This window comes from Suillus subaureus (genome assembly GCF_016647635.1).
Source record: "Suillus subaureus strain MN1 chromosome Unknown BJ212scaffold_23, whole genome shotgun sequence".
In the NCBI taxonomy this organism is placed as follows: domain Eukaryota; kingdom Fungi; phylum Basidiomycota; class Agaricomycetes; order Boletales; family Suillaceae; genus Suillus; species Suillus subaureus.
This window is the reverse complement of record NW_024538579.1, coordinates 345,667-370,699: the sequence shown is the minus strand read 5'-3', so window position 1 is coordinate 370,699 and position 25,033 is coordinate 345,667. Positions and strand designations below refer to the sequence as shown.

At 48.7% G+C, this 25,033-nt stretch overlaps 10 protein-coding genes across 10 annotated transcripts; 3 read left to right on the top strand and 7 right to left on the bottom strand.

The window, feature by feature from the left end:
- The first annotated feature begins 576 nt into the window (after positions 1 to 576).
- On the top strand, positions 577 to 1,270 carry BJ212DRAFT_400815 (uncharacterized protein). The gene is made up of 3 exons (XM_041343107.1): positions 577 to 586; positions 688 to 875; positions 943 to 1,270. Exons 2-3 carry the CDS (start codon positions 789 to 791, stop codon positions 1,165 to 1,167), a joined length of 312 nt encoding a protein of 103 aa, XP_041191368.1. The 5' UTR covers positions 577 to 586; positions 688 to 788; the 3' UTR covers positions 1,168 to 1,270.
- Positions 1,271 to 1,360: 90 nt separating this feature from the next.
- On the bottom strand, positions 1,361 to 2,580 carry BJ212DRAFT_1482506 (uncharacterized protein; the record flags this gene model as incomplete). The annotated part of the gene is made up of 9 exons (XM_041340432.1): positions 1,361 to 1,393; positions 1,446 to 1,453; positions 1,507 to 1,603; positions 1,657 to 1,727; positions 1,785 to 1,853; positions 1,902 to 1,967; positions 2,026 to 2,166; positions 2,223 to 2,268; positions 2,320 to 2,580. The coding sequence occupies 9 exons, from the start codon at positions 2,578 to 2,580 to the stop codon at positions 1,361 to 1,363; spliced, it is 792 nt and encodes a 263-aa protein (XP_041191367.1).
- Positions 2,581 to 4,728: 2,148 nt separating this feature from the next.
- BJ212DRAFT_1366046 (uncharacterized protein) lies at positions 4,729 to 5,363 on the top strand. The gene is made up of 3 exons (XM_041336088.1): positions 4,729 to 4,851; positions 4,901 to 4,957; positions 5,009 to 5,363. The coding sequence occupies exons 1-3, from the start codon at positions 4,759 to 4,761 to the stop codon at positions 5,195 to 5,197; spliced, it is 339 nt and encodes a 112-aa protein (XP_041191366.1). The 5' UTR covers positions 4,729 to 4,758; the 3' UTR covers positions 5,198 to 5,363.
- Positions 5,364 to 6,556: 1,193 nt separating this feature from the next.
- BJ212DRAFT_1447819 (uncharacterized protein) lies at positions 6,557 to 7,856 on the bottom strand (the record flags this gene model as incomplete). Its single annotated transcript, XM_041338451.1, has 7 exons — positions 6,557 to 6,617; positions 6,656 to 6,756; positions 6,924 to 7,021; positions 7,074 to 7,139; positions 7,230 to 7,343; positions 7,439 to 7,651; positions 7,841 to 7,856. The coding sequence occupies 7 exons, from the start codon at positions 7,854 to 7,856 to the stop codon at positions 6,557 to 6,559; spliced, it is 669 nt and encodes a 222-aa protein (XP_041191365.1).
- Positions 7,857 to 9,075: 1,219 nt separating this feature from the next.
- BJ212DRAFT_400066 (uncharacterized protein) lies at positions 9,076 to 10,327 on the bottom strand. Its single transcript, XM_041343106.1, has 2 exons — positions 10,066 to 10,327; positions 9,076 to 10,013 (listed from the first exon to the last, which is right to left on the bottom strand). Exons 1-2 carry the CDS (start codon positions 10,223 to 10,225, stop codon positions 9,271 to 9,273), a joined length of 903 nt encoding a protein of 300 aa, XP_041191364.1. The 5' UTR covers positions 10,226 to 10,327; the 3' UTR covers positions 9,076 to 9,270.
- An 885-nt stretch (positions 10,328 to 11,212) lies between these two features.
- Positions 11,213 to 12,709, top strand: BJ212DRAFT_1275437 (uncharacterized protein; the record flags this gene model as incomplete). The annotated part of the gene is made up of 5 exons (XM_041331218.1): positions 11,213 to 11,353; positions 11,435 to 11,647; positions 11,750 to 11,939; positions 12,179 to 12,481; positions 12,564 to 12,709. 5 exons carry the CDS (start codon positions 11,213 to 11,215, stop codon positions 12,707 to 12,709), a joined length of 993 nt encoding a protein of 330 aa, XP_041191363.1.
- Positions 12,710 to 13,525: 816 nt separating this feature from the next.
- BJ212DRAFT_1482503 (uncharacterized protein) lies at positions 13,526 to 16,620 on the bottom strand (the record flags this gene model as incomplete). The annotated part of the gene is made up of 6 exons (XM_041340431.1): positions 13,526 to 15,253; positions 15,312 to 15,596; positions 15,646 to 15,678; positions 15,730 to 16,110; positions 16,360 to 16,441; positions 16,502 to 16,620. The coding sequence occupies 6 exons, from the start codon at positions 16,618 to 16,620 to the stop codon at positions 13,526 to 13,528; spliced, it is 2,628 nt and encodes an 875-aa protein (XP_041191362.1).
- A 233-nt stretch (positions 16,621 to 16,853) lies between these two features.
- On the bottom strand, positions 16,854 to 19,575 carry BJ212DRAFT_1365998 (organic solute transporter Ostalpha-domain-containing protein). Its single transcript, XM_041336087.1, has 8 exons — positions 19,375 to 19,575; positions 19,212 to 19,323; positions 18,976 to 19,156; positions 18,728 to 18,923; positions 18,319 to 18,673; positions 18,157 to 18,280; positions 17,708 to 18,131; positions 16,854 to 17,685 (listed from the first exon to the last, which is right to left on the bottom strand). Exons 1-8 carry the CDS (start codon positions 19,533 to 19,535, stop codon positions 16,986 to 16,988), a joined length of 2,253 nt encoding a protein of 750 aa, XP_041191361.1. The 5' UTR covers positions 19,536 to 19,575; the 3' UTR covers positions 16,854 to 16,985.
- A 119-nt stretch (positions 19,576 to 19,694) lies between these two features.
- BJ212DRAFT_1447807 (UbiA prenyltransferase family) lies at positions 19,695 to 20,735 on the bottom strand (the record flags this gene model as incomplete). Its single annotated transcript, XM_041338450.1, has 4 exons — positions 19,695 to 19,754; positions 19,805 to 20,130; positions 20,196 to 20,580; positions 20,634 to 20,735. The coding sequence occupies 4 exons, from the start codon at positions 20,733 to 20,735 to the stop codon at positions 19,695 to 19,697; spliced, it is 873 nt and encodes a 290-aa protein (XP_041191360.1).
- Positions 20,736 to 23,374: 2,639 nt separating this feature from the next.
- On the bottom strand, positions 23,375 to 24,801 carry BJ212DRAFT_399835 (UbiA prenyltransferase family-domain-containing protein). The gene is made up of 3 exons (XM_041343103.1): positions 24,528 to 24,801; positions 24,088 to 24,472; positions 23,375 to 24,036 (listed from the first exon to the last, which is right to left on the bottom strand). The coding sequence occupies exons 1-3, from the start codon at positions 24,627 to 24,629 to the stop codon at positions 23,588 to 23,590; spliced, it is 936 nt and encodes a 311-aa protein (XP_041191359.1). The 5' UTR covers positions 24,630 to 24,801; the 3' UTR covers positions 23,375 to 23,587.
- Between the last annotated feature and the right edge of the window lie 232 nt (positions 24,802 to 25,033).

The following is a 25,033-nucleotide window of genomic DNA, read 5'->3' as shown; positions in this document are numbered from 1 at the left end:
AATTGATAACAGGTGCAGGGATGCCTTTTCAAAGGAACGCCCTGTTCAAGGGCTGTCGGGGAGAGCTGCACGAAAGCAGTCTAGTTGAACTAAGACAACCTGGTATACTGAGCGTTTTGGCCCTTGGGAAGCGCCCGAAAGATAATATTCTGATGAAGGGAAAATTGCTAAATTTAGCAAACCTCTTAGATGGGCGGCGTATTGCACGTTACAGGTGCCGTCATGAGGTACCCACTCGGGAAATGCAAGGGGGAGGGGGTATCAAAACGGTTCCTGTTGGGTTCAAAATTCGAGCATCAAACGTATATTACTGTATCAAATATAGATGATCTTAGATTGTGGAAAGTGATGACAGACGCATAATCGAGCCAATCGAGACTTGGTCGAGGCCAATTGGAAGCTCTCCAATTTCCAGTCTGACGCCATCGACAACGAGGTTGATGAACGTTTGATATTGTCTATCATGTCACATCATCTGGCTATACTACATGTGTCTAGCGGTGTCATAGTATTGACATTCATCTCTGACTCTGAACCAACAGACACCTGTCGCTCAATATACAATCGACATCCGCTGTATCGCTTGGTAAGCGTCCGTGAGGTTTGTCTGATGAGTGATAGCCAAGATGCGGTACCTTCTACACTAAACCCTCGTCTGACCATCAAAATTCGCCCCCCCCCCCGCAGCACACTTCAAGTAAAGAACCGTGTTATTTCGCGTTCTCCGCACATGAGCCACTCTGAACAGGGTTCATGAACTTCGAATGCAGTTTCAATAGCTGCGATCAATGGGAACTTGTCTCATTTCAACGTTCTCATCACCGCAGCCGATTCCATTTGCGATAGTTTCATTGGTTTGCTTGATCGCTTCCGAGGTAGATTGGTTCTGCAGCAGTATTAGTAATACCAGCGCTCATAGGAACACAAATGATTGTTTTCAAGATCTCAAAACTGTATCCGCTCGTTTGTACGATGCCTAGGATGGTTTTTTGGCAATACATGCTCATTAACGTTCATTGCTTGTTTGTTGTTGGTACTTACCACACAAATTACGATACCCCCAGGGCGTGGGAACTTCATACAGGAGGGAAGGGTCTGGGACGGTCTTCACGGCGCAAGGTAGCCCCATATCTCCTCATCGTGCGGACTTGCAAAATACTAACGTGACTGCGGCACATCAGCAGAACTTTAGAACAGAATGAAGTGTGTGAAATTGGTATGATACGTGATACTTAGACTTGGGTTTGAACCACAGATGTCAATCTGACCCGTCATGTTCGGTATTTCTCGAGCGAGTACTTCTTGAAAGATACATTTGTTCCTTCTTTTAGTACATTGTGTTTGGAAGACGTCTGACTTGCTAAGACAAAACGATGCCTCCGTCGACAGAAATCTGCAGTGTAGTGAATACCTTGAAAGTTAGGTGGCCAGCACTGTGCACTTACGCATTGCCCTGTTGCAGTGTCAAACAAGCTGCAAGGAATGAACAACAAAATAAGAGCTCACCTGTAATGAAATGCGCCTCTTTTGATGCCAAATAACCGACAATGCTTGCAACATCCTCTGGTTGGCCATTGTGTTTGATCGGCCGGTTCCCGATTAGCTGCGCAGCGTGAGCCAACGGTATAGAGGCACGTGAGCATGAAGCGAACAAACCTGAGCAAGGTAATTCGTCGAATCTTCGTCTGCCAGGCTCATATTCCCTGATTGGTCAGAAATGCTATCCACTGAATTTACGAAAGTGATCAGCTTCAAACTACATACTATGTTCACGTGGAACGTACGTATCTGAGTTTGTATGACACCTGGCGCATAGGCGTTGACTGTAATATTATATTTTCCAAGCTCAAGAGCTTGGCCAGACTCAGTGATCATTCACAATCAAAGACGTTTCTGCTCACCAGCCGTCTGCGTCAATCCGCGGACAGCGAACTTGCTAGCGCAGTATGCAGCAGCTGATGGAAATCCTGCAGACAGCGTTCATATCAGCCCTTCGAGCTCGACTCAACGCGGAATATCAGTCACCGATCTTGCCGGCGATTGAACTTGCGCCAATGATCCTACCGCCGCGGCCCTGAGATATCATCTGTACTGCGGCATGTTTATAACACAAGAAGACTCCGCGGGCGTTAACGGTGAATGTACGCTCCCAGTCTTCAACAGTGGCTACACCGGATGTCATGAGATTGCAGCGCACACTCAAACACAACCACCGAGCTTACTTGCCAAGACGGTGTTGGCTCCTGGAATGCCAGCGTTGGCGACCATCTGTGGAGACATTATAAGCAAGCTTCCAGGAATGAAAGCTCAGGGTCCTACCACATCCAATCCGCTCAGCTCTTTTACGGTGTCGTTGATCATGTTCTTGACTTCCTCCTCGATTGTCACATCCGCGATCACGATACATGCTTTGCGCCCCAATGCCTCGATTTCACTAGCAACGGCAGCGAGCTGGTCACTTTTCATAGGAAGGTCATTCAAGGCAATGTCGAACCCATCCCTCGCAAGCCGCAGAGCGATACTGCGACCGATGCCCTGAGCAGATCCTGTGATGAGTGCGATCCCTTTTTGAGGCGACATGGTTATGGTAGAAGGTGATGGGCTTGCTAGATCGATGAAAGTGGTACAGTCGGATTATATATGCTACAGGAATGATAGCTCCTTTCATCTCGCTTGCAGGTAAAAGACACTAACTACTCTTGGAATATCCCTCGCCGTAGAAGTTAATCGCAATGACAATGATTATGACGTTAGCTTGCGTGGGCTGTGTCATGAATGGTCCGGAAACTTGTGCTCCATCGGTGCCGTTAAGTGTGCTTCGGAGTAGTAACCTATATGCTACCGGTGATTTCAAGCCGTTCCGGGGTGCAGGTTATAACCAAAAGGTTGGTCAGAGACTCCGACGGTAATGGATGAAGCCTTGTCTGGAAGGTTTTTGGCCGTAAAATGGCTGTAGTACCATGTGGCGTAAGCATCTCATGGGTATCATCTCTGCCATTACGACGAGTTACCAAACCCTGCGAGAATCTTTGTCATTCCTGCTTCGAAGATAGGCTAGTTGCTGTTGTGCACCCACAATCAACGTGTGTAGCAGGCTTCTGCTCATGAGCTTGCAACTACAGGGACTAACGATTTTCAGCCAAAAGTGACTTCTCAAACACGTACCAGGGAGATTGTTCATAGGATCATCGAATGACACGGAAAATTACGACAAGGACAACACCCCCGTTTATTGAGGTCTGGAGGCTCAATGAGCATCTAGTTTTATCAATACAGTTCCTACGCATTGTCCTGTGAAATCGGACTGAATGAGCTACATCCCGATTTATCGTGACAAAGGATTTACCAGTAATGAAGTGTGCTTCTTTCTATCTTACGACACCGTGATATGCTCCGGCACACTATTGTGCCTTCGGCTTCCAGTCATCTGTACGTGTTACGTCGATGATGAGACGCGATACAACGAACAATCTCGTACTTGAGCAATGTGGATCTGGTGTTTTTTCTCCGTCTCATCCAAAGCCAGTGTTCCAGAACGATCCACGAGACCCATTTGATGTACGTGACGTCCATTCGCGATGCATTGGTGTCAATGCTGACACACGCATCGGACTTCGCGCATGCAAATTTACAGTGATGCCGTATTTGCCGAGTTCGAGAGCTGGAAATCTCTTCGTCACGGTAACCCTATTCAGAATATTGAGTACCTACCGGCGGATTGCGTCAAACCACGTCAAACCGCAAATGACTAACTTGCTGGCGCAATGCGCGGCGGCGGTACTTGAAACCCCCCAACTGGTCACAAAATTATGGCAGATGAAATGGGTTGCCCGGTTCCAGACATCATTCGTTGAAGCAACCCATGACAATAGGTAGGAAGGGCGGCGGAAAAACACACCTTGACAGGAACGGATTGCGACCATCAGATGAATAGCAGTCAGCATACTGTCAATCCAGTTGTACTCGTGGAGACCATGGACATACAGCATACAACCTCCTAAGTGTGTTCTACAGCGGAGGCAACCATTTTCTTGACTTGCATATTCCTCGGAGACGATGAACGTCTTTCTCCCAAGGTTTCAAATCCTATCGTAAATAAGTTGATGATATTCGGTGGCGACATCATTAAGAGCGACATCAAAGCTTCTGGTCCAACGGAGCGCAATTCCCTGACCAATGCCTTGAGCAGGACCGGTGATGAGAGCAACGCCCTTTTAAATGGACATGTTGATGGTGTCTTGATGTAGCTTGTCGCAGACGCGACAAATTATATACCTACATGATAATCACACGACCAACTGACCAGACGAACCCACAGATCACTTGCGCAGCGCAATGCAACCATAGAATCTGCAAAAGGTTTGGTCATCCAGTCTTGTGACAAGGGGCAATGACGGGTGCACTTACAGAGCAAGGTTTTTTGTATCTTTCAATTCTCTTTTTTTTTGGAACGAGCACTGAGGTGCGGCTGAAACCAAGATAAAGAATATCTTAGTAGTACCAGGCTATTCATGTTCGGCGGAGCCTGATCAAGGTGATCCGCCTCAACTTCATCCTGTAAGGCGAGATTTTGTTTGAATGACTCGAAGATTCGTGCGCATGGAGAATACTAGTGGACCATGTCTGCGGGAAGGTAACGGTGTATTGCCTTGATGCATCATGTACAAATGTTGTGAGTACGCCCGAAGTTCAAATGCGTTGGAGAAGAAACGCATTGTTGTACAGTTTCCCACACTAGCTTTCTTTCGCAATCCTTCCATGTCTTCGTCACGAACTACAGAAGACACCTATGAAGCACAGAATGACCAGCGACTAGATGAGTTACATTCGAAGATACGCACACTTCGTGGAGTATGATTCATGTCCCCTCATTTCTACGAATCTCTAAACAGTCTTCCAGGTTACCACAGACATCTACGACGATGCCGAAAGACAACATCTGACTCTGGATGATACAGTACCTTGATGATTCTCCTCTTCGCTTTGAAATATTAATATATGCATATAGGGAAACGCTTTCTCTAGTTTCTCAACGTCCTTGTCTCAGTCCTCTCGGCGAGCTGCGCAAGCATTCGGCCTCTCCGGCGCAGGCGGCGTCAGACAAATGCGGATAATATTGTATATCGTTGGCTCTTTTCTGGCACTCTGGCTCGTCTGGAAAATGAAAGAGATCTGGTGGGTCAGTGAAAGCCCATGAGCCGCTGTAGTTACTCGTGAGTACTTGTCCGTGATTGACACTATCCCTGCGCTAAATCGGACAAGGATTGGGACAAGCGACACTCATATATATAAGATAATACGTGTAATATCTATACCTGCACATGAATCAACTATACAAGCAACAGGTGTATCGCAAAAGGACCTCCTGCTAAGTAAGTGCATCTCCCGTTACGCATGCGAAAATTTGTCACGCAGACCTTCAATGTCCCATCCACAGATGCCTGGATATGTCGACCGCAAGGTGGCAATTCCAACACTCAATTTACTTACACTCTAAACTAGTACAACTAACTGCGTGCAGCTTACCAGCGTCAACTTTCTAAACTTCCAGTAAGAAATCTTGTCCTGCTCGAATACTGCGCACGCTCCGTGGCGTGGGGCTCTCGGGTATTGAAATGACGGATTTGTGTGTGCATTGCAGTTCTTTCGATTTCTCTTCTCCCCCTAATCACCTTCTTGCATTATACGGGATTATACTAGACATGCTAATTATAGATTCAATTAGATATATTCATTATTCCGTGCGTGATCCATTACTTGAATCTTGAGGGAAGAAGGTAGTAACTAGACCTGAACATGAAAATCTCCAGAATATTACCACGGAACCTCAAAACCAACGCCTTTCCCGATGAAGCTAGACCTGCGCTGCAGGGCAGAGATGGCACGCTTGAAAATGAGTTATACAGCACTGGCCTTGTGTGATCTGTCACGCAGTTCTATGGTTAGGTCAGGCTCGTGCGCGTGAGGCTTACGATATACGGTCTGCACGAGTTTTCTGATTGTTCCATACGAGAGCTGAGATCTTTTTTAGCCCCACGTTAGAACCTACATTCGATGATGAGAATCAAACGTCAATCAATGAAACAATGACACAACAAGATGGCACGGTGGTGAAATTCGACGAGCTCATGAGATGTCAGGGGTAATGGGAAATCCAAAAAACAAAAAACAAACTAACAATAGCTAAGCTGCGTTGAGCGAACATCCACTCTTCTGGATTAAACGTTCTGTTTAAGTCAGAGGTCTGAATGGATGACGGTACGCACCAACTACATGTATGTTTATACGGACTCTCACTCAAAGTTTCTTCCAGTTGGCTAGCAGCGGAGGGCATGGGCCTGCAACACCACTTACACATACTCAAAGTGTTCTGACCCTCAAGCTTAAGGCCTTACTGGCAAGTCGATCAGCACCGCCACTGACCACTCCAGCGAAGAAATCCTCAATTTGATGTTGTAATCACACCATAGCATCTGCGAGGCGTAAGAACGTAACTGCTTACAAGGCCTTCTTAGCCCATACTGATCCCCCCATCGACAGAGATCTGGGAACAAGATCAAACCGGCTGTATACGACAAACTAGATTGACCTGCACATTGACCTGGAGACAAAACATGCTACATAAACAAAAGACGGGCGCAATGAAGGCATGAACTTACCGGTAATAAAGTGCGCTTCCTTCGATGCGAGATAGCTTACAATGCTAGCTATATCTTCAGGCTGTCCAATGTGCTTGACAGGAACATTCTCAAGTACCTTATCGAGGTTGTGAAGAAAGCAGGTATTCAGTATTTGAATAAGATTTGCTATCGTGCTCTGCTCACAGACATCATCCACTTCCTCGAACAAGGATCGTCGATAAATCGTGCATAATCTACGTTCCCAGACTCATCCATTATGGCCTTGGCTAACCAGGAGTTAACTGGGAAATCGGAAATTGGTTCGACCTTACATATAGGAATCTGTATCGCGCCTGGAGCATATGCATTTACAGTAATGCCATATTGACCGAGCTCAATAGCTGTCAAGCGGTCTTTATTAAAGGCTGTCCATCCGAGTATATCAGTAATTACCTGCAGCTTGAGTTAGCCCTCGAATTGCAAACTTGCTCGCTGCATACGAGGAGCTGTAGGGAAAACCTGTTTGGTCATTTGGATAAAAATACTCAAGCAAATTCATATCTATACGACGCACCCATTTTGCCCGCGAGCGAGCTTGCAGCCTTGCACCAATGATTTGACTGCCGCGTCCCTGTTCAATCATCTGCATGGCAGCATACTTATGACACAAATAAGTTCCACGGGCGTTCACTGAGAAGATATGATCCCATGACTCTACAGTCGCTAGTAGAGGACATGAGAAAATGTCAATCGTAGACTTTGACCCAGATCGTACATAATACAAGTGAGGCAAGTGTTACTATTCCAGCATTAGCAACCATCGACCATCTCTTTGACTTGTTTGTTGACGGACACGTCGGCGGGAACGATGCAGACCTGTCTCCCAAGGCACTCGATTTCGGTCGCTACCAGTTCCAGCTCGGCATCCTTATTGGGTAAATCATTAAGAGCAACGTCAAAGCCATCCCATGCAAGCCGAAGAGTGATGCCGCGACCGATTCCCTGAGCAGACCCAGTTATCAATGCGATACCTTTTGAGATAGACACGAACGTGGCAATTCGGCGTGACCTGGCATAACGCAGCTCTTGTGCGCCGATTATAAGGCTTCTATCACATACTCGATGGAGATGAGGGCTGAACGCTGAACGCTGAGCCTTGAGGTCCCGAGTTAAGCGTTACTGGCACGTGTTGTCAGATGTGTTATACGATTTATACATACAGCTTGAAGCTGTCATAGTTCATTCTGCTAATCACTCTGACTTCTCTGGAGGATGCCCAGCAACATCTAGGGCTGGGGGTTCGAACGTTCACCTATAAGAACGTCGACAGGAATTTGAAATTGCCGGAGTACTTTAGGCGGGTGAGTGGCGCGCCGGGTCTGGGAAATTTTCATCCAGATCTATGGATCCGGAGTGACTCGTCACGATGTAATGTAAGTTTGCATGTTCCATGTCTGTACTTCTGACATGTGCAACAAGTTCGCTTAGACTATATCGATGACAACCATACTGTGCAGCACGCACTGTACGGTTTGGACATCCGTGTCAGTCGCTGACATTGTCCCCGTCCGACTTCCTTCTAACTCTCTGTACTGCCAGTATTGTCGCACCGTCCGTCCGCTTGTTGGAAATGTAGCAGTGCACTCAGCCGCGTAACAATGATACTGGGAAAGATCGAGGTGCTTCTGACTCAAGTATCGTGCCTGAGGCTGTAGCACCAGGTGACGAGCATGGAGAAAGTGATAAGGCTCGTATTGGAGTATGTTTCATCTAGCGAGAGATATGTTCCTGCAGGCTACTATATTGCTACAGATGGTTCGCTTCTGGTCGATACAACTGCTGACGTGGGTGAGGAGACTGTTTTCCGGGCAGAACCTGAGGAAACAGCAAGAGGGAAGCGGAGACGGCGTACTGCAACTTGGAACAACCAGTGTGGTGCCTACGACAAACATCAGCTATTAGAATGAGTACCTGGTCATGATAGACCGTGTACTGAACACCAGCAACCGCGTCATTCTCGTCCCCTTACCCATTTACATGATACATACTTGTGAGATTCGAAAAATGTTGAGCCAAGGCGTTGGCACTACCACGATCCAACAATAGCTCATTAGTCAGCAGTACCTTTCAAAATGGTATTGTAGTCGGCCAATGAAAATCGTTCCGATTGTTCAATTGAGATGGCAAACATCAATTCATCAAGGTCTAAAATATTCATTCATAGCTACACCAGCTTTCAAGTTCAGTCGGCCAGACGCTAACAGCTACATCGTCACTTGCCACTGCTCCAGTGGTTCCGATCGAATGCCTAGTAGGCCAAGAGTATATGTGCACGGTACATTCGACTCGCAAGGTGCTCGAAAACTAGGTGCAAATATTAAAACTACTAACATAATGTAGAAGAAACATCATCGAGGCAACGTTATCAGTTGGTACAGGGTCCAGCCCAATGGTATGTAGTGCGTAGTGTCATCAAGAGAAAGCGATTGACAGCATAGAGAGACGACATGAAGGCATACCCAAACTCGCATAGATAAACATACCAAAACCTCGAGATCCCCGAAGCATATGATTGCTCCACGCGAGAGCACTGTATATGCATATATCCACCATGAGCACATGGAAGAAGCTCTTGAGCTTACAGGAAGGCCTAAAAACCACCCATGAACCCAACCATCTCTACTTCACCGAAACCCTCCCGTTTGGCGCGTCTTGCGGCCTTGAATTCTGCACCGCCGATCTTAGAACCTGCTGCTGTCTTGGCCCTCACGCCCAATAGACCTGCTTCATCCGAGATGCGAGGATGCTTAGGCTTGAGCAACGGTGGTAGCCCGGTCATAGGCAATGGCGGCGGGCGATGTGCGGATTTGTGTGGATGGTGGGAACGATGAGGATGAGGTGAGTGAGGCTGGTTAGCTCGTGTGGTTGTTTTCAGAACGACAGTGTGATGATCTATCGAGAATGTGACAGTGTCGTCGTGTGAAGGGTGTACAGACCGCGAGCGGTTATGATTATGCGAGCGTTCGGGCATCGCGGTATGTGGGATGGGTGTCCTCGGGCTGGCAGGGGCGGATGGGAAAACGGCTTCTACTGGAACCTCTTCACCTAGCCTCCTTCGTAGCCTTTCCATTTTGCTGCGTCTGTGCGCAACCTCCTTGGATGGGGTGAGAAGCTGTTCTTGAATAGAAGATTTGCTGGAGGAAGTTGATACGATGCTAGTGCGCCGTGCAGGTGCAGTACGTGGGGGCATGGGTGGGGAGTTGGAGTCCATGGCAATCCCACCAGAGAGTTTCATAAGCGGGGGAAGGTGAGTCGGTTTACGACTCTTCCATGTGTCTTCTTTGGAGGGTCCAACTGGAGTAGGTGGTCTTGGAGGCGTTACCATGACGAACTCTGTTCCTCAGATCAGCATCATCCAGGTGAGTGAAAGGAACGATAAACTCACGATCTTCAATATCATCGACAAATCGCGGGATATCACCGAGCATACGTCCTATCTTCTTGGTCGAGCGCACTAGTGCAGAGCGCTCCTTCGACGAAAGGGTATTGTTGGTTGGGGGTGCGATGGTGCGGGGTTCAGGGGGAGGGTATGTATGTGATGCCATAATGGATGCTAACTGACGGTTTGGGTATTAAAGTACGATGTGCTACAGATAGTCGGGTGTAGGGCGAGGTTTGTAGGTGCCAGACGCTACAGAAAGATAGGTACAGGTAAGTTCAGTGTCTGACAAAGGGACTCCAGGACCCAACGGATGAGGGAGGAGTCGCTGTGGGCTGGAGTTATTCATACGACTCTTAAACAAAAAGGGTTATCGATGTGGGCGAGAGATCCCCGTCCTTGAGTGCCGTACATGCTCTCCCATTTCTCGGGTCGACATGGCGAATCCGGGAGTACGTTTATTGTATTTCTGGTATAGCACCGAAGCTCGTCTGATCAAGTCAGGGAATGCAAGACAATAAAGACCTAACCAATATTGGATGAAAGGAAGGTCTAATTTTGGACATGGGGTCTTTAAGGGCACGCTGCAGTGTTCAAAGGGCAGCCGCTTCTGCCAAGCTTCTTGTCTCGATAGGGATCTGCACTTGTGCTGCATTCATAAATGTCCCTTGTAATTGTCGGCTCGCGGTTACGGTGATGATAGCATTAATGGGTACTCAGAATTGACTCAGAGGCAAGTTTTAACGACGTCGTACTACATGAGTTTGAGAACCAGAACATCCGACCCTTGGATAACTGAGATCCGACCTCCGTCATTTCATCGCAGGCATTATGGACCCGCCCGAAGCACTGGACGACCAAGTAATTAATCGCCGAGTGCAAGTATGTGATGAAGCTCGAGGGGTTGTGATCCTTGTCCTGTGGGAGAGTATATAGGTTACCAGCTAATTATGGCCGCAGCTGTGAATTCGCGCAGTAAAGATGAACAACTTGGTCGAAAAGGTCAGCTGCCTGGGTTTTCGGCGCTCATCGATTGTCACATTCATTGCGACGATTGTTACAAATCTTGTTATCTTTTTGCTAATCGCTGAGTACATAGTACCAGCCAGGACTCTGTAACTGCTCCCCTGAAGTTCCCGATCTAACGTAAACGATGTCGATCCGCTGGACATGCCTATCGTCTCTCTCAACTATAGCACGATCATCCCACTGTGCTTCTATCGCAAACAAAGGCACCCTGCTGTTATATGCTGGCGAGTTCCAGCCGCGCAAGCCTGTGGATGGAGATGTTCACGTATTTGATCTGAACAACGCCATCCAGCATTCCGTAGCGGATAATGCTGGCCTGTGGCGCACCTTGTCCGCATCGTCGAAGCCGGAACCCCGAGTGGGCGCGACAACAGTGTTCGATGGCGGAAATTTGTACATGTGGGGCGGAAGGGGGGGCGCTGATATGACGCCTCTAGATCCCAAGCAATCAGGTATATGGAAGGGGCAGATATCACAGGATGAGGTGGTATGGGAGAAGCTGGAAGGTACGGGCGATGAGCCCGTCACGAGAAGCTTCCACGCTTCCGTCATGGCTAATGTGAGCGTCCGAAAATGCGCCCTACATCCTGAGCGTTCCATCAATTTACAATTCATTCTCTTCCTGATTTTCGTTCTCGTACTGATCGGGATTTGTATGTAGGGAAAGTTGTACATCCATGCGGGTTGTCCTACCTCTGGTCGCCTCTCTACTCTTCATTCTTATGATCTGCAATCCTCTCGGTGGTCTCTCTGTGCAGATGCTCCTGATCCCGCCCGTGGCGGGACCGCTATCGCTTCTGTAAAATTTCCAACGTCTTCCTCTGATGAGGAAGTGATCATTCGATTCGGCGGTATGTTGTTCTTCTATGTCTGATGTGCGCTCTACCTACGACATTCGTGATCCCCGCTTCGTAACTTTATCAAATAGACAATGTCTGACAGTATTCACGCTCTTTTTGTTTTGCCCTTCATATGCGCCCGACTTCTGTTTATTCTGTCCTTTTTTATCATAGTCAACAGCTTGGTATTCATTATCATTTCAGCCTTCCCCATCTCTAAATTAACTAATATCTCATGTATTTTTTTCCAGGTTTCGCTGGGTGCCAACTCCCCACCTCAACACCACCACCCTTGGATATTTACACACCAAGTACCAACTCCTGGACAACCGTTGTACCGTCTGGCGATCCGGAACAGGGATATCCCGGAGCGCGCTCCGTCCACGGTCTCGTCCCTCTTTCCACGTCTGATGGTACTGGAGTCGCATTGCTATACCACGGCGAGTGTGAGGCATCCAACTTGGGCCATGCGGGTGCTGGAAATTTCTGGGATGATGCTTGGGCGCTGGTGTGGCATGAGGGCGCGCTAAGGTGGAAGAAGTTAATTCTGGCAGGTAAGTTAACCTTGGTTCGCGATCCATCATTAGTGCCTGCATTACAACCATGTAACATCCATCGGCTGATCTCATTTCACAGGTGATTCAACTCCGGAGGGCCGTGGCTGGATCCCTTCAACATCTTATACCGCCCCTGGAGGTAATACTCGAGTAGTTCTCTCGGGCGGTCTCCTTAGTTCGAACGAGCGCAGTGGGGAAGTGTGGATTGGCGATGTCCAACTCTGAGTTCTGCTTTCATTCCGAAAGGTACGTGCGCTCTGAATCAATCGAAATATACTTTTATAGTTGAGATCAGCATGGGAGTTATGACTCTACACACGATTTCTTATTTCTTCAATTTGAAACTATGATTTATCTTTTCTTTTGCTCTTGCAAATCAGGTTGACGTAGTAGTACTGCAAGTCTCTAGCGTCCTTTGTAAACAATATCTCCCGTTTCATACAACCTAACGATGATCGATGAATCGCCTTTGAACCTGAAAATTCATCTGTTGGATCGATTGTGACAGGGTGAAGGGGTTTCTTGCCCTCATTGAATTCTAGGTACTGAGCTTCAAGTGAAGGGTTGAACATGTCACCTCTACTAGCATGCGGAACACTACTCGTGGCATCACAAACTGAAGGGCAAGATGGCAGAGCAATCCTAAATGGAGATTAGGCAAACCCAAAGCCGATCAGAACCTGGCGAGGAGGCACTGTTGTCTTTGAAAGCTTCTATTAAAGACTGTTGAGTTTACCCTTACCGAGTTTGGAATGCTTCAAGCCGAGTACTATAGATCATTGGACATACCATCTTTGTCGTCATGACTATCGATGAGCAGAAAATCCAGCAAGGTCAGAGGATTGCACAGTCGGCTAAATTACCGCCCAACTGGAGTGAAAAGGGTTGGATCCCACATTCCAACATATTTGATTGTGAATAAGCAAAATTAACATAACAACAGGACAAATGAAAATGAAAAAGAACATACATAGTCAATAGTTCATTTACATCCAGAGCAATACAGTCCCAAGTTTAAACATAGACAAGCTTTCGTCTTGATCACCGAGCTTCAAGGTCGCTAACATACTTCCCTTGCCCATATCCCCCACTCTGTTGGGCCTGCGCACCCCGCGGCTCGTCCCCTCCCGTGTATGCCGATATGTAGTCGAACTCATCTTCATCGAGTTGGACTGGGTCTGGGTTGACTACAGACAGCCTTCGCATTGCCCCGGACTTTCGTGACATCGAAGGCGCAGGCGATGCAGAAGGGCGGAGGAGGGATAGAGGTGAGGTATCTGCCGGCCCACTATACCCTGCCGGACTCAACGATGACCCAGACTCGCTTCCGTTGCGACCGGGCCTGCGGAACGCAGCAGCCGAGATCATTCGCGGTGCACCACCGGGAGCACCCGAGGTCAGTGAAGATGTGGACTTCGCCATGAGGGGAGAGGAGAACGGCGGCGGCGGACGTGGGTATTCAGGTGGTGACCTGTAGGGGACGGAAGCAGGTGATTGCACAGAGGACAAAGAAGATGGCGGGAGGCGAGGCGATGTGGGACGAGGCGAACTACTCCTCGAAGCAACTATGTTCGGTAGAGGACGCGATTCGCCTGGGTCAGCGCCGATATGAGAATGAGGTGAAGTAGAACGGTGAGCGAACGGTGCAATAGGTGGTGCAAGGGGTGAAGGGGGCTGAGAGGTCTGATTATGTTGAGGTGCATGAATCTGCAGTTGTTGGTGTGGCTGAGGCGGGTAAGCCTGTCCCGACATGTAAGAACCTTGTGGTGGGGCTTGGGATTGAGTTGGATGAGTAGAGTACATCACTGGTGCAGGTGTGCTGAATGCTAGCGCATCCAATTCACGAGAGACTTCACGTGCAGCTGCTGCGTTGCGTGCCTGCTCGTCGTCTCCGTCGCCCTCTTCTGAATGACCTTTCGCTTGAGTCTGCAGTGGGGAAGTAGACTGCTGTGAAAGCGGAGACACGATCCTGGTATGCTCTGGCGGAGTTGGTGCCTCAGTATCTACGGATGGCGGAGGCACACGCGGGATACGTCTCTGACTTTCCGTCGTCTGAGGCGAAGGTCTGCTACGTTCTACCTCTGCTTCGTCCTCCTCCGTCCCAGACCTCACCCTTCGGTCTATGTTTTGCAGCGCAATTTCGTTCGATTGGTAATCTTCGGGCTCCTCATCACGGTCATACGGCATACCACCCACCGACTCCTGTGATGTCCGTCTGTCGCTCAGCCCAGTAATGCTAGTCGCCTGTTCATTTCCACTCATGACGCTCATCGCATTGTCGTTGCTTTCGCTCACGGTACGCTGTTCCTCAATTTCAGCGCCCAAACCACCGTCCCAAGCCTGGATTGCAGCAGGAGCCGCGCCTGGTGGCAAACTTGGACTCTTGCTTCTGCGTGTGTCTCCAACACCAGTGTATGGAGCACCTGATCCGGGCACGAATGGCTCGTACTTTGGCGCAGGATCATCAACTGAGGGACGATTTAGGCTTAATGAGTTGGAATCACTGCGAGCCAGGGCGTCGGCGATAGAGCTGGTCAAAGAGCCCGAGGTGTCATGCGCGGGAAGGGCTGAGGAACCACCAGCCATTGTATCTGCTTGCCGCAAGTACGAGAGGGGAGGAATTGAGGGTGTCGGTCCGTCGTGTGACAGGATACCTAAGCTTGGGCCCCTCGTAGGAAAAGAGGAAAAATGACTGGCATGTGTTGAGGTCGGTGTGGAGACGCCAAGTTCGTCCGCGGATGCCGTGCGCTGGCTTGGATGTGGAGGAGACTGTGAATGTCAAAAATGATAAGATATTTTAACGCATGTTGAGCTCGTTAAGTCCCACCAGAGATTCACTCCCAAAGCCGCCTAGGTGGAGCCCGCTTCCTACTCGCGGAGCAGGTAAATAGGGAGAACTTGACAACAATGTCTGTTGTGATTGCATCTGTGGCGAGGCCTGAGTCGAAGATGTATGCTCATGCTCTCCTTGACTGACGCGGCCAGACGCGACAGCCGTAAAGGCCACCTGCGCGATACTGCGCTGTGCCTCAGATACAAGGGCGCTGACACGTGGATGAGCGCTATAATACGCTCGAGGAAGTCCCGGTTGCGTTACGTCTTCGGGAATCTCCTACAAATGAAGGTCATGATGAGACCTGCGAGCAAACACCAGAACATACTGCAACAATTGCTTTGCCTATATCGCCAACAATCTGAGTACAAAATGAGGCGGAGAATGAGCGAAACGAAATAGAACGACTTACCACACCCTTCTCACAGCACTCTGCGAGACCTCCGAACTTGGCCTGCATCCAGCTCTTCGCACATTTTCTCTTAAAGTCGCCCAGCTCAGCTTCCTCACGAACAATCTCACAATCTATTGCGCGCATCTCTTCACGCAGTCGATTGAGAGCGTCACTCTGCGCTGCGAGATTTTTGTGTTCGGGGCTCATCTTGCTGAGCTTCTTTTCGGCACTGTCTGCAGAGGCTCCAACACGCCGTCGTCGGCGCCGTAGATCATCGAGGGCTTCCTCGCGCGTTCGTACAGACTTCATGGTGTCGCGGATTCCATGATGTGTGCTGGCGTATGCACTCAGCGCCGCAGCAAAGTTAACAAGCAGGGTAGTAGATGCACTGAGGATATCCTACAGTTTCTTTGTCAGAAGCGGATAATAAAACATGGCGGGTGCACATAGAGCCATTGGTCTTGGATGAAATGCTCCGTCCAGTCGCGCAGGTATATACTGTACTCAGCTCCACATGGCAAGATGAGGAGCTTGTCTACGCGTTATTGAGCGTCACAGAGCATGCGTGGCATCCCATGAAGCTTTGCGTGAACGTTATGCAATGAAGTGCAACTGCACCACGTACACCCAGACAAAAGCATCACTCACTACGAGGTCATCACCTTCACCAACCCCCCACGCCCTGAGGGACTCCGCAGCCTTGGTTATATCAACGCCCAGTCTCTGAATTCTGTATAATGATGCGAGAAGAACGTTAACGGCGTATATGCAATGTCTGAAGCACACTCACGAGACCAAAACAACCTTCTCCGCGTTAATGAGATCCTGAAACTGTCTAAGATCGCTATTACCTGCAAGCGCCGGAATCGTTGAATTATGGGCAATTTTTGCTGCTGCCGTCTTGAACATGGTTCGTCGTGGCAATTATGTTAGGTAGTTGTTGTGAGTAAACCCTGGCGGCCTCGCGGAAGAGAGGGGGGTAATTGTGCGTGAAGTGGTGCACAGGAATGCCACGATTCGCATAGCCACAGTGTCACGCATCTAAATACCGAACAGGTTCTTGGCAATTGGTAAGGCTGTACAACCTGAGTAAGCACAACCGCAGCTTGACCGTAGTTGCCAAAAACTTCAGGAGACAAATCTAACCAAGCATCAGCAACTGACTTTTGAAAGAAATCCATAGACAGCTACATGAATGTTATACAACGTGAATAAGTTATGTATATGAGGGGGTATCTCGGCATGTCGAGCATCTGAGTCCTTTGGTCATGATTTCACGTCCACGGATTCTGTTCGTCCTCCTCTGGATTCTTGGTTCCATAGGTCCAAGCCCGAGCATATGGGGGCGGCGTCTCAGAGCGTACTACTTCCTCTGGCTCGTGTCCGTCCAGAACATTATGTTCCTCCTTCCGTATATCAGGCTCCTTGTCGACTTCACCAGGGACGACGCGACGGTCATTAGACCACCTGTCAGTTTCTTCTTCTAACCCAACCGAAGATTCAACATGGGTGTGCCCTTTCTGATCCCAGACACGTTTCAAGCCTGTGGCGCGCAGAGAAGTATGAGCAGCATGCGAACTTGAGGGCACCGGGAGCGTATCGGTGGATACAACAAGGTCTACAGCGTCTGGCTCCGCGAGTGGAGGATGAGGAGAAGGTGGGTGGGAATGTAATCCAGAGGGAAGTAAGCGGGGTGATGGAGTACCGAGGTTCGATCGCGAGTGTGAAGGCGAAGAATGAAGGTATGGGGACGATGCGCGAACGTTTACATTGCTTCCAGAGAGCAGTCTCGGGCGTGATGCATGAGATGTCTGTGAGTTATGTCGAGATGAAGACCCTGAGTAGCGCAGATGATTCCCTGAACCCGATCCACTTGCAGATGAGCTTAACGAGTCGGAGATCGGTGGTGATGGAGCTCCATTACTTCTGGCATTTGACCACCTCAACTTCCTCGGTGCGTTTACTTCTGTGCCTCTGACTGCCTTCCTCAAGGGACATCACACGTTCTTCCGAAGCGAATACTTCGTCCTTACCGTCATCGTACTTGCGTGTTTGACCTGCCCGAGTGCCCGTTGCACCATAGTCTCTGCTACTGCTTGTACCAACGTGGACGTTGACGTGCATTCCTTCTCTAACAATCCTCTCTTCCGCAGCCCACATCGCATAACGCGCTTCTTCAGAGCTGACGTCTACAACAGGGTACGCGTAGTCGCCGAAGACATAATTTTTCGCGTGCTCATAGAGTGAATCATCCGCGGTGGCCAAGCCGTCATTGAAATGCAGTGCATATTCATCGTCGTCTTCCACGTACACGTCGTCGCCGGGCATTCGTATGGTCTGCCGTTGTTCTTGATATTGCATGTCGGGCGCAGAGTGAACAATGTTCTCTTCATGTTCCGTGAGCAGTGGAGCAGTGACGTCTCCATCGTTGCCTGGTGACTTGACCAAACCAGCCCCTGCGGTCACCTTCGGCATTTCCATCACCTAGACCCGTCACCTCCGGGAGCCAGTATTTCCGCTTTCCGCCTGCGGAATAGCGCAAGGCCGGCACGTATCCTTCGCTCTCTTGCTGCCCCAACGTGCATTCCGCCTTCGCTTGGCTCGAACTGCACGATAATTGATGCCTTCTCCCCGTAAAGTTGCCTTGGTATCCTCAGCAAGGTCCTTCAGGCCAAATGCATCCCGAACGGCATACCCTATACGCATCCGTGCTACGTGAACTTTGGCAGAAGGTGATGATTTGACAAAGTCTCTATAGGAAAATGCATACATATGCGCGATAGCGAAGAATGGCATCTCGACGCAAATTAAAGTGTCGGTGAGTCCGAGGGAGATGTGTTCGCTGTCCGTGTATGGTCCAAGTTTGGATATGACGTCGGCCGCGACGAGAGTTGATACAGCAATGGATTGCCAGAATGAAAAGAAAAGGATTCCTTTAACACAAAGGAATTTTGGTACAGGGCTGAAAACCGGAATAATGAATTTTAGATAGCTAAGCAAACGCCTGTTGACCCACCGAAATGGCTTCAAATCATCGCTTACACACATCCAGAAGACTGCAAGGCAATATAATGCAAGGCAAATGGACACGTTGTACACGATTGAAACATACAGGTACCCGGACCGGGCCCGGAAATCACCCTCGTGGTATGTTCCGGTTGCTTTCATGATGAGACTGGCAACTGCTAACACAGGTTTGACTTGCACATACTCTATCAGTGGAAACGTGTCAGCGTGACCATTAAAAAGACAGCGACTACTGACGCAGAATGCCTCGTTTAATGAAGAGAAACGTGTATGGATCGCTAACATCTACTTCGTGTCGCCAAAGACTGACAGGAAATATGGCTGGGATAGGTGGTCGTCCGTGGAGTTGAATGAGAAGCGAACGCTCGCCGCCCAAATAATCAAGCAGAAGAACGAAGAAGCAATAAATGACGAAAGCCTAAATCGATGTTCAAAGTTTACAAGAAAGATACTCGTGCATAGATAGTACATACCTCGTATACATCTCGTATCACATCAATGAAGAATGCTGCGTCCAGCGAGAAAAGGGAAATCAGGGATGACAAGGCGTAGATTGGGACCATGAGCATAATTCGGATGACCATCCTGAGAATATCGCGGGTCAGCAAACAGTCGCCAGAAATTAAGTGGAATTACCTTTGCAGGAGGGGCTTCCTATAGTTTCTTAGCTGCAGCCATATCGACAATCCACTGACAGTCACTGCTACTAAGGTCGATATTCCGGCAAGAAGAAGAACAGGAAGTGGCAAGCCAGAGCCCGCACCACGCCCATGGTTCAATTCTGGGAGAAGTCCCATATTACCTGCAGCATGCAGCAAATTATTGACGAGCGTCGTTGAACGATGACAACAAGTTGACTGCCGCGGCGCAGTGAGCGGCATCAAAATTCATTATGTAAGAATCTTGAAATATTAACTAAGTAATTCATTTGCACAATTTAATGGTGCTGGTGAGCTTCAAGTGCTGTAGAAAAATCGCCAATAGCCAGGGAGTAAGTGCGCAAGGGCAAACCAGAGCTAAAGTAATGAATTAGCAAGGAGAAACTTTTGGCTCTGAGATCACTGACACTGTACAATTTGCAGGATTGTTTATCAGCGCTCGCAGTCCTATACACCATGAATCTCCCCCCTACAACTGTTCCATACGCTATAAAGGCAACAGAACAGACAAAATCCACATTCCAGAGTCTGCTGAGGAAGAACGACCAAAGGGGGACGCCCAGCATCATTGAAATACGTGCAAAGGTAGGGAACAGAGTGACGAGAGTGCGTCTTCCTATAAAGCGATCCCCCTCTTCGTCTTTGAAATCTTGTGCATGAAGTGTCGTTGCGAACACTGCACAGCTCAAAGCAACTGCGCGCGCACTGATACTATCGAGGCACGGGCCGGACCCTGGTTATCAAGATATGGATGTCAGTCAACGGCAAAGCGTGCTATAGATGGAACAACCTACGTACCTGCAACAATCGTTGCACCTGCTTCCAGGCACGTATATCCAACGGCTGTCAATAGATTCTTTGAAAGCCCAGCTTTGTGGCCTCCAAATTCATTATACCAGATACTGAGGGCTTCAAAACAAGCGCTAGAGGCGAGAGTCTGTCTGCCATACATCGCGGAAAACATCAGACAGATAGGAAGTAGCAGCCAGCGCACGTCCGCCGCATTCTGGGCAGTTATACGACCGGCGGGGAGAGGGCGATCAGGCTTGTTTCTTTTGTCCTCCTCTGGATCCTGAATCTGATTAGATATGTCAAATTTCAGGAGGTGGATCCATATCCAAATTATGATGTCCAGAATGCGAGTTGTGTGGGGATGGGGAGCATTCGCCAAGGCAAACAAAGTCTGATGCACAAGGTCATGTCAAAGAACACACGTCCAATTTTGGGGGCACTTACGACAGGTAACAGAGTGGTTAAGACATCAGACTTCGTGAACAACAACAGTGTCATGATATGCCCGCTGATACGGCGACCACTATCTAAGGCTTGGGACAACATGGTCTGATTGTTTGCTCATTTTGAGCCAGTTAAATAGCCTGAGATCGACCTTTCCATATCAAAATGGCTATTCAGACGTGCATCACTGGAACATCTATGGTGTCAGTAACTTATGAAACGAATAGTAAAACAAGGTACACCGGCGAACTTGACAGCTCGATTGGATGCCGTCGTGAGTAGAATCTTCAGACATGATCTCAAGCTAATAGAAGCTTTCCGTCGTCCCAAAAGGGCTGCTCATTAGGGGAGATCAGATCAGAAAGGGGACAAAACATAGCATGTCGGTTTGGCTGAGCACAGCCAGAATCCCGTTGAAATATGCAACGGTGACAACGATTGACCGTCTGGTACGGGGACTCTAAATCTGACAGATGACATTGAATAATGCGATGCGATTTACCTGGATTTAGTCCTAGTGCAAGCGTGTCCTGCACCAACTTGACTTAAAGCGTAAACAAAGGAATGATTCAAAGTGGGAAACTGTTTCCACGGAGGGAGCAGTCCTCCTCCCTTGCATTACGTTACCACAGGATAAAAGGATCTCCACGGGAACTACTCTGCATACAAGCTCAAGCTATGACTGAAAGGTGGGTAACGATCGAACGCGTACGTGGGCTTTGTTGGTGCAATCGGGTGTGAAGGCTTTCCGGTGATAGAACGGAATGCCGGGGAGGGCGACCAAGGTATTTCACCTCAGTACTAGCCACCTACTGTCCACGATGCTTTCTTAGAATGAGCGAATCAAAATCCAAGCATCACCATTACGGTACGGGACAGATGCAGGAGGCACTCGATTTTTCCTATCGTAGATCTTCCAAAAATAATGACATGATGGCGACCTCCTTTCCGAGTAATGTCGCATAGAGCAGCGAATAAAAACGGTATGGTCAGATTTTTCATGCCGTTGAGCCTGCCACCTACCCGCACATCATTCCAAGGGGGCGAAATTGAACTTCAGATGACAGTTCAACTACGTTGAACTCTTCACAGGTGTGGTGCCACTCGAGGAACGTAGAAGACGGTCATACAATCTGACTCGTGCAAACAAGCACTTACCGGACATTGTTGTCCGTACGTGTCATAATCAAGATCTTGTCAGGCGCTATGTGGCTCAGTCAGCGTTGTTGCTTGATTCGAATGCCGATAAACGGACTGGATGTATCCATTATCTGGATATAAAATCGAACCCTTATCAGGAAGTGGCGCACGACCTAAGACTATGTGACGTACCTTAGTCCAGTCTCCTAGAAGCTGCATCACGTTCCGAGAACGAAACCAAGCTGCAAGACAAAACGAACGTTGTGCAAATAAGACTTAGCGTGATCGTTGCAATAAAAATAATTGGGATGGTGCGACTCAAGTTCAGGAGGCAGTCAGCCGGAAGAAGAACTTGAACGTTCTGAACAACCATCTGTCAACCATGGGTATTTTCCTACTACATCCACTATGACTCCTGTACCTGTCCGCGCATTGAAGCGGTCGAGTACACGTATCGTCTTCTCACCCGTTAGCTCGTCACACATAGTTAGTATTTTTAAGTCATCTCATCTTCGAAGGGCGGCGCGTCTAAAACGGCTGGCGGGAACGGCGGATTGGCGGTGGTACGCCCCACACCAAGGCATTCGCGGGCCCAGAGATGTGACAGGGATACTAGGGGTCCCCTTGACTAGATAGTACTGTCCTCCTTAGAGAATAACTCTCCATAGGACATGAAATTTGAGTCAAAAACACATTCAGGAGGCGATCATAATTCACGTCGTGGGGACGACCGACGTCATTCGGATTCTAGTTTCTTGTGAAAGTCAGTACTTACTATGGAAAATATAGGGCAGAGACTACGATAGAGCTCCGGGGATTATATCCAGGTCCAGTCCGAGTTTGCCAGCCGCTCGGCTCGAAGTTTTAACACGCCCGTTAGAGGCTCAGTGGGTCGGCTTCAGCCAAACGCCCGAGTCTCTCGTCGTCATCTCGGTCTTCCTTATTAATATTGCTGAAATGAAAAAGGACGACACGAAAAAGAGAAAAGGGGACCAATACGTACTTGAATCGTGGTCTCAGCGAGCCTTTCGACACCTACAATGCTTGGCAGCCTCAGGCTTCATGTTCAGAATTTAAAGATCGACGAATGACGATGACTTTTGTAACGCTCTCACGCCTATATTTGGCCTACATCGAAATTTCTCTTGATGTGGGAACGTTCTCCTTTCTTTTCACGACAGGCTAATTTCTAGGGGCCCCGTCAAGGCAAAGTGATCGTTCTGGCTTCTTGTCGCAAGCGTAGTTGTAGGGCAATTAGAATTGACGGTTTGTATCCTACTAACGCCAGAGATTATCTTTTGCAAATATTTTTCAAAGTCCGTAATCATCTACCAATTTATGCACGGACAGTTAGTGTTGCCGCAGAGGCGAATCGAAGTGGAATATTCTATTTAATCGACACAGTTCGGCACTAACGAGTTCAAACGAAGTATACCTCATTTACCTCGCAATGCGAAGACCAGTTCGGGAGTGATACGGACCGGTAGTCCAACCAATGAGAAGCCAGGGATAATAGCCGCACGGCTGTGGCTCCGAAGCCGCGAGCGTGACCAAAAACCTTTGCCACGGCCTCAAAACTATCTCATTGATTTCTTGTCAAATAGCATTCATTCAAGCCCGTAGTGCGTGCAGGAAAATTATGATTTAATTAGCTTCAAGATTTGTGCCAGACAAAGTGTGGCTATTCAGGATGCACGAACTGGTGGTAGGTAATAGTATTCTGTATTGTTTTGCCTACGGACAGCCATCAATGCTCATCCATTAATTTAGTGCATCATCAGAACGGGACAGATGCAGCTTTCAACTCTGGATACTCAAGCACCATAAAAGAAACGCCAGTAACCCGGAAGTAGATGGCCAAGCGAGTACCACAACTGGTATGAGTTCACTGTCAGCTTCACCTCGGTGTGCTCCCAAATAATATTTCGACTTACGCTATAAAATTTGCAGGACTGCTTATCGGCGGCTACCGAGTCGTACATCACGAATCGGGCCCCCACATATGCGCCGTAAGCTACAAATGCGGTGGTAGAGAGCGAATCTAGCTTCCAGATATGGCTCAGGCCAAATGACCAGAGGGGAATGCCGAGCATCATTGAAAAGCGCACTGCTTTAGGGAATATTGTGGGTAGCGTGCGCCTGCCAGTGAGGCGGTCACCCTCTTCATCTTTGAAGTCTTGTGCATGAAGTGTAGTCGCAAAGGCTGTCGAGCTAAGTGCGACCGCCAAAGCACCAGCCTTATCGATGCATGAGTTGCGAGAACCTGTACACTTGATGAGCAAAATGATGGATTTCTGCAACCGAATAGATTTACCGGCAGCAACGGTTCCTCCGACTTCCAGGCACCCATAGAGGATGGCTGTGAGTACATTCTTCGACAATCCCATTTTATCGCCGTGAAGTTCGTTATACCATATCGTCAACACTGCAAAAACGGTGCTGGCCAGCAGAGCCTGAGTGCCGTACCACAATGACAGCATCAGGCAGACCGGGACCATTACCCAGCGCATATCAGCTGCGCTGTCGACAGAAATGCGACCAGCAGGTATCGGACGGGAGGGCTTGTTCTTGCGGTCCTCCTCCGGATCCTGGATCTGGTTTGCAATGTTGAACTGCAATAAGTGGAGCCATATCCACAAAGGAGCATTCCAAGCATGGATGGGGTCATATTTGTGAGCCGCGGATAATGCGAATATGGTCTGAAAAGTGTAATTGAATAAAGGGGTGAGACGCGGAATAGTTGTCACACACGACAGGTATCAGAGTGGTTCTGACATCATTCTTTGTAAAAAGGAAGACCGTCTCGATATGACGAGCGATGCTATCAGCGCGAATAGTGAGAGCTTGAGAAAACATAGTAAGTTGTTTGAATGCCCAGGTTGTGTGCCAGGTCCAGGTCTTTATATCCTGAATGCGCGCTTACGGGAAACGTGAACGACCGGCCGATAGCGAAACTCATACCGGAAGTATAAAGACTACTCCCAAAAGTCCCGGAGGATGCTATGCTGTTGTTTAATAATTCAGGCTTATCAGACTAGACATCCGATCCGATGTGCATTCGTGAGAAAAAGCTATCGGAGTCCCCTCGAACCGTCATAGCCGGACGCACATCGAAACCCACAGCCGACAGGGTTTCGAAAGAATGAAATTATACAGCCCCCTAGGCACCACCTGGTAAGTATGGCCAAAATATAGAGCGTAAGCCGCTTACCCTTCGACCCATGGCGTGCCCACACTGCTATGCTATGGCTATAGTGAAT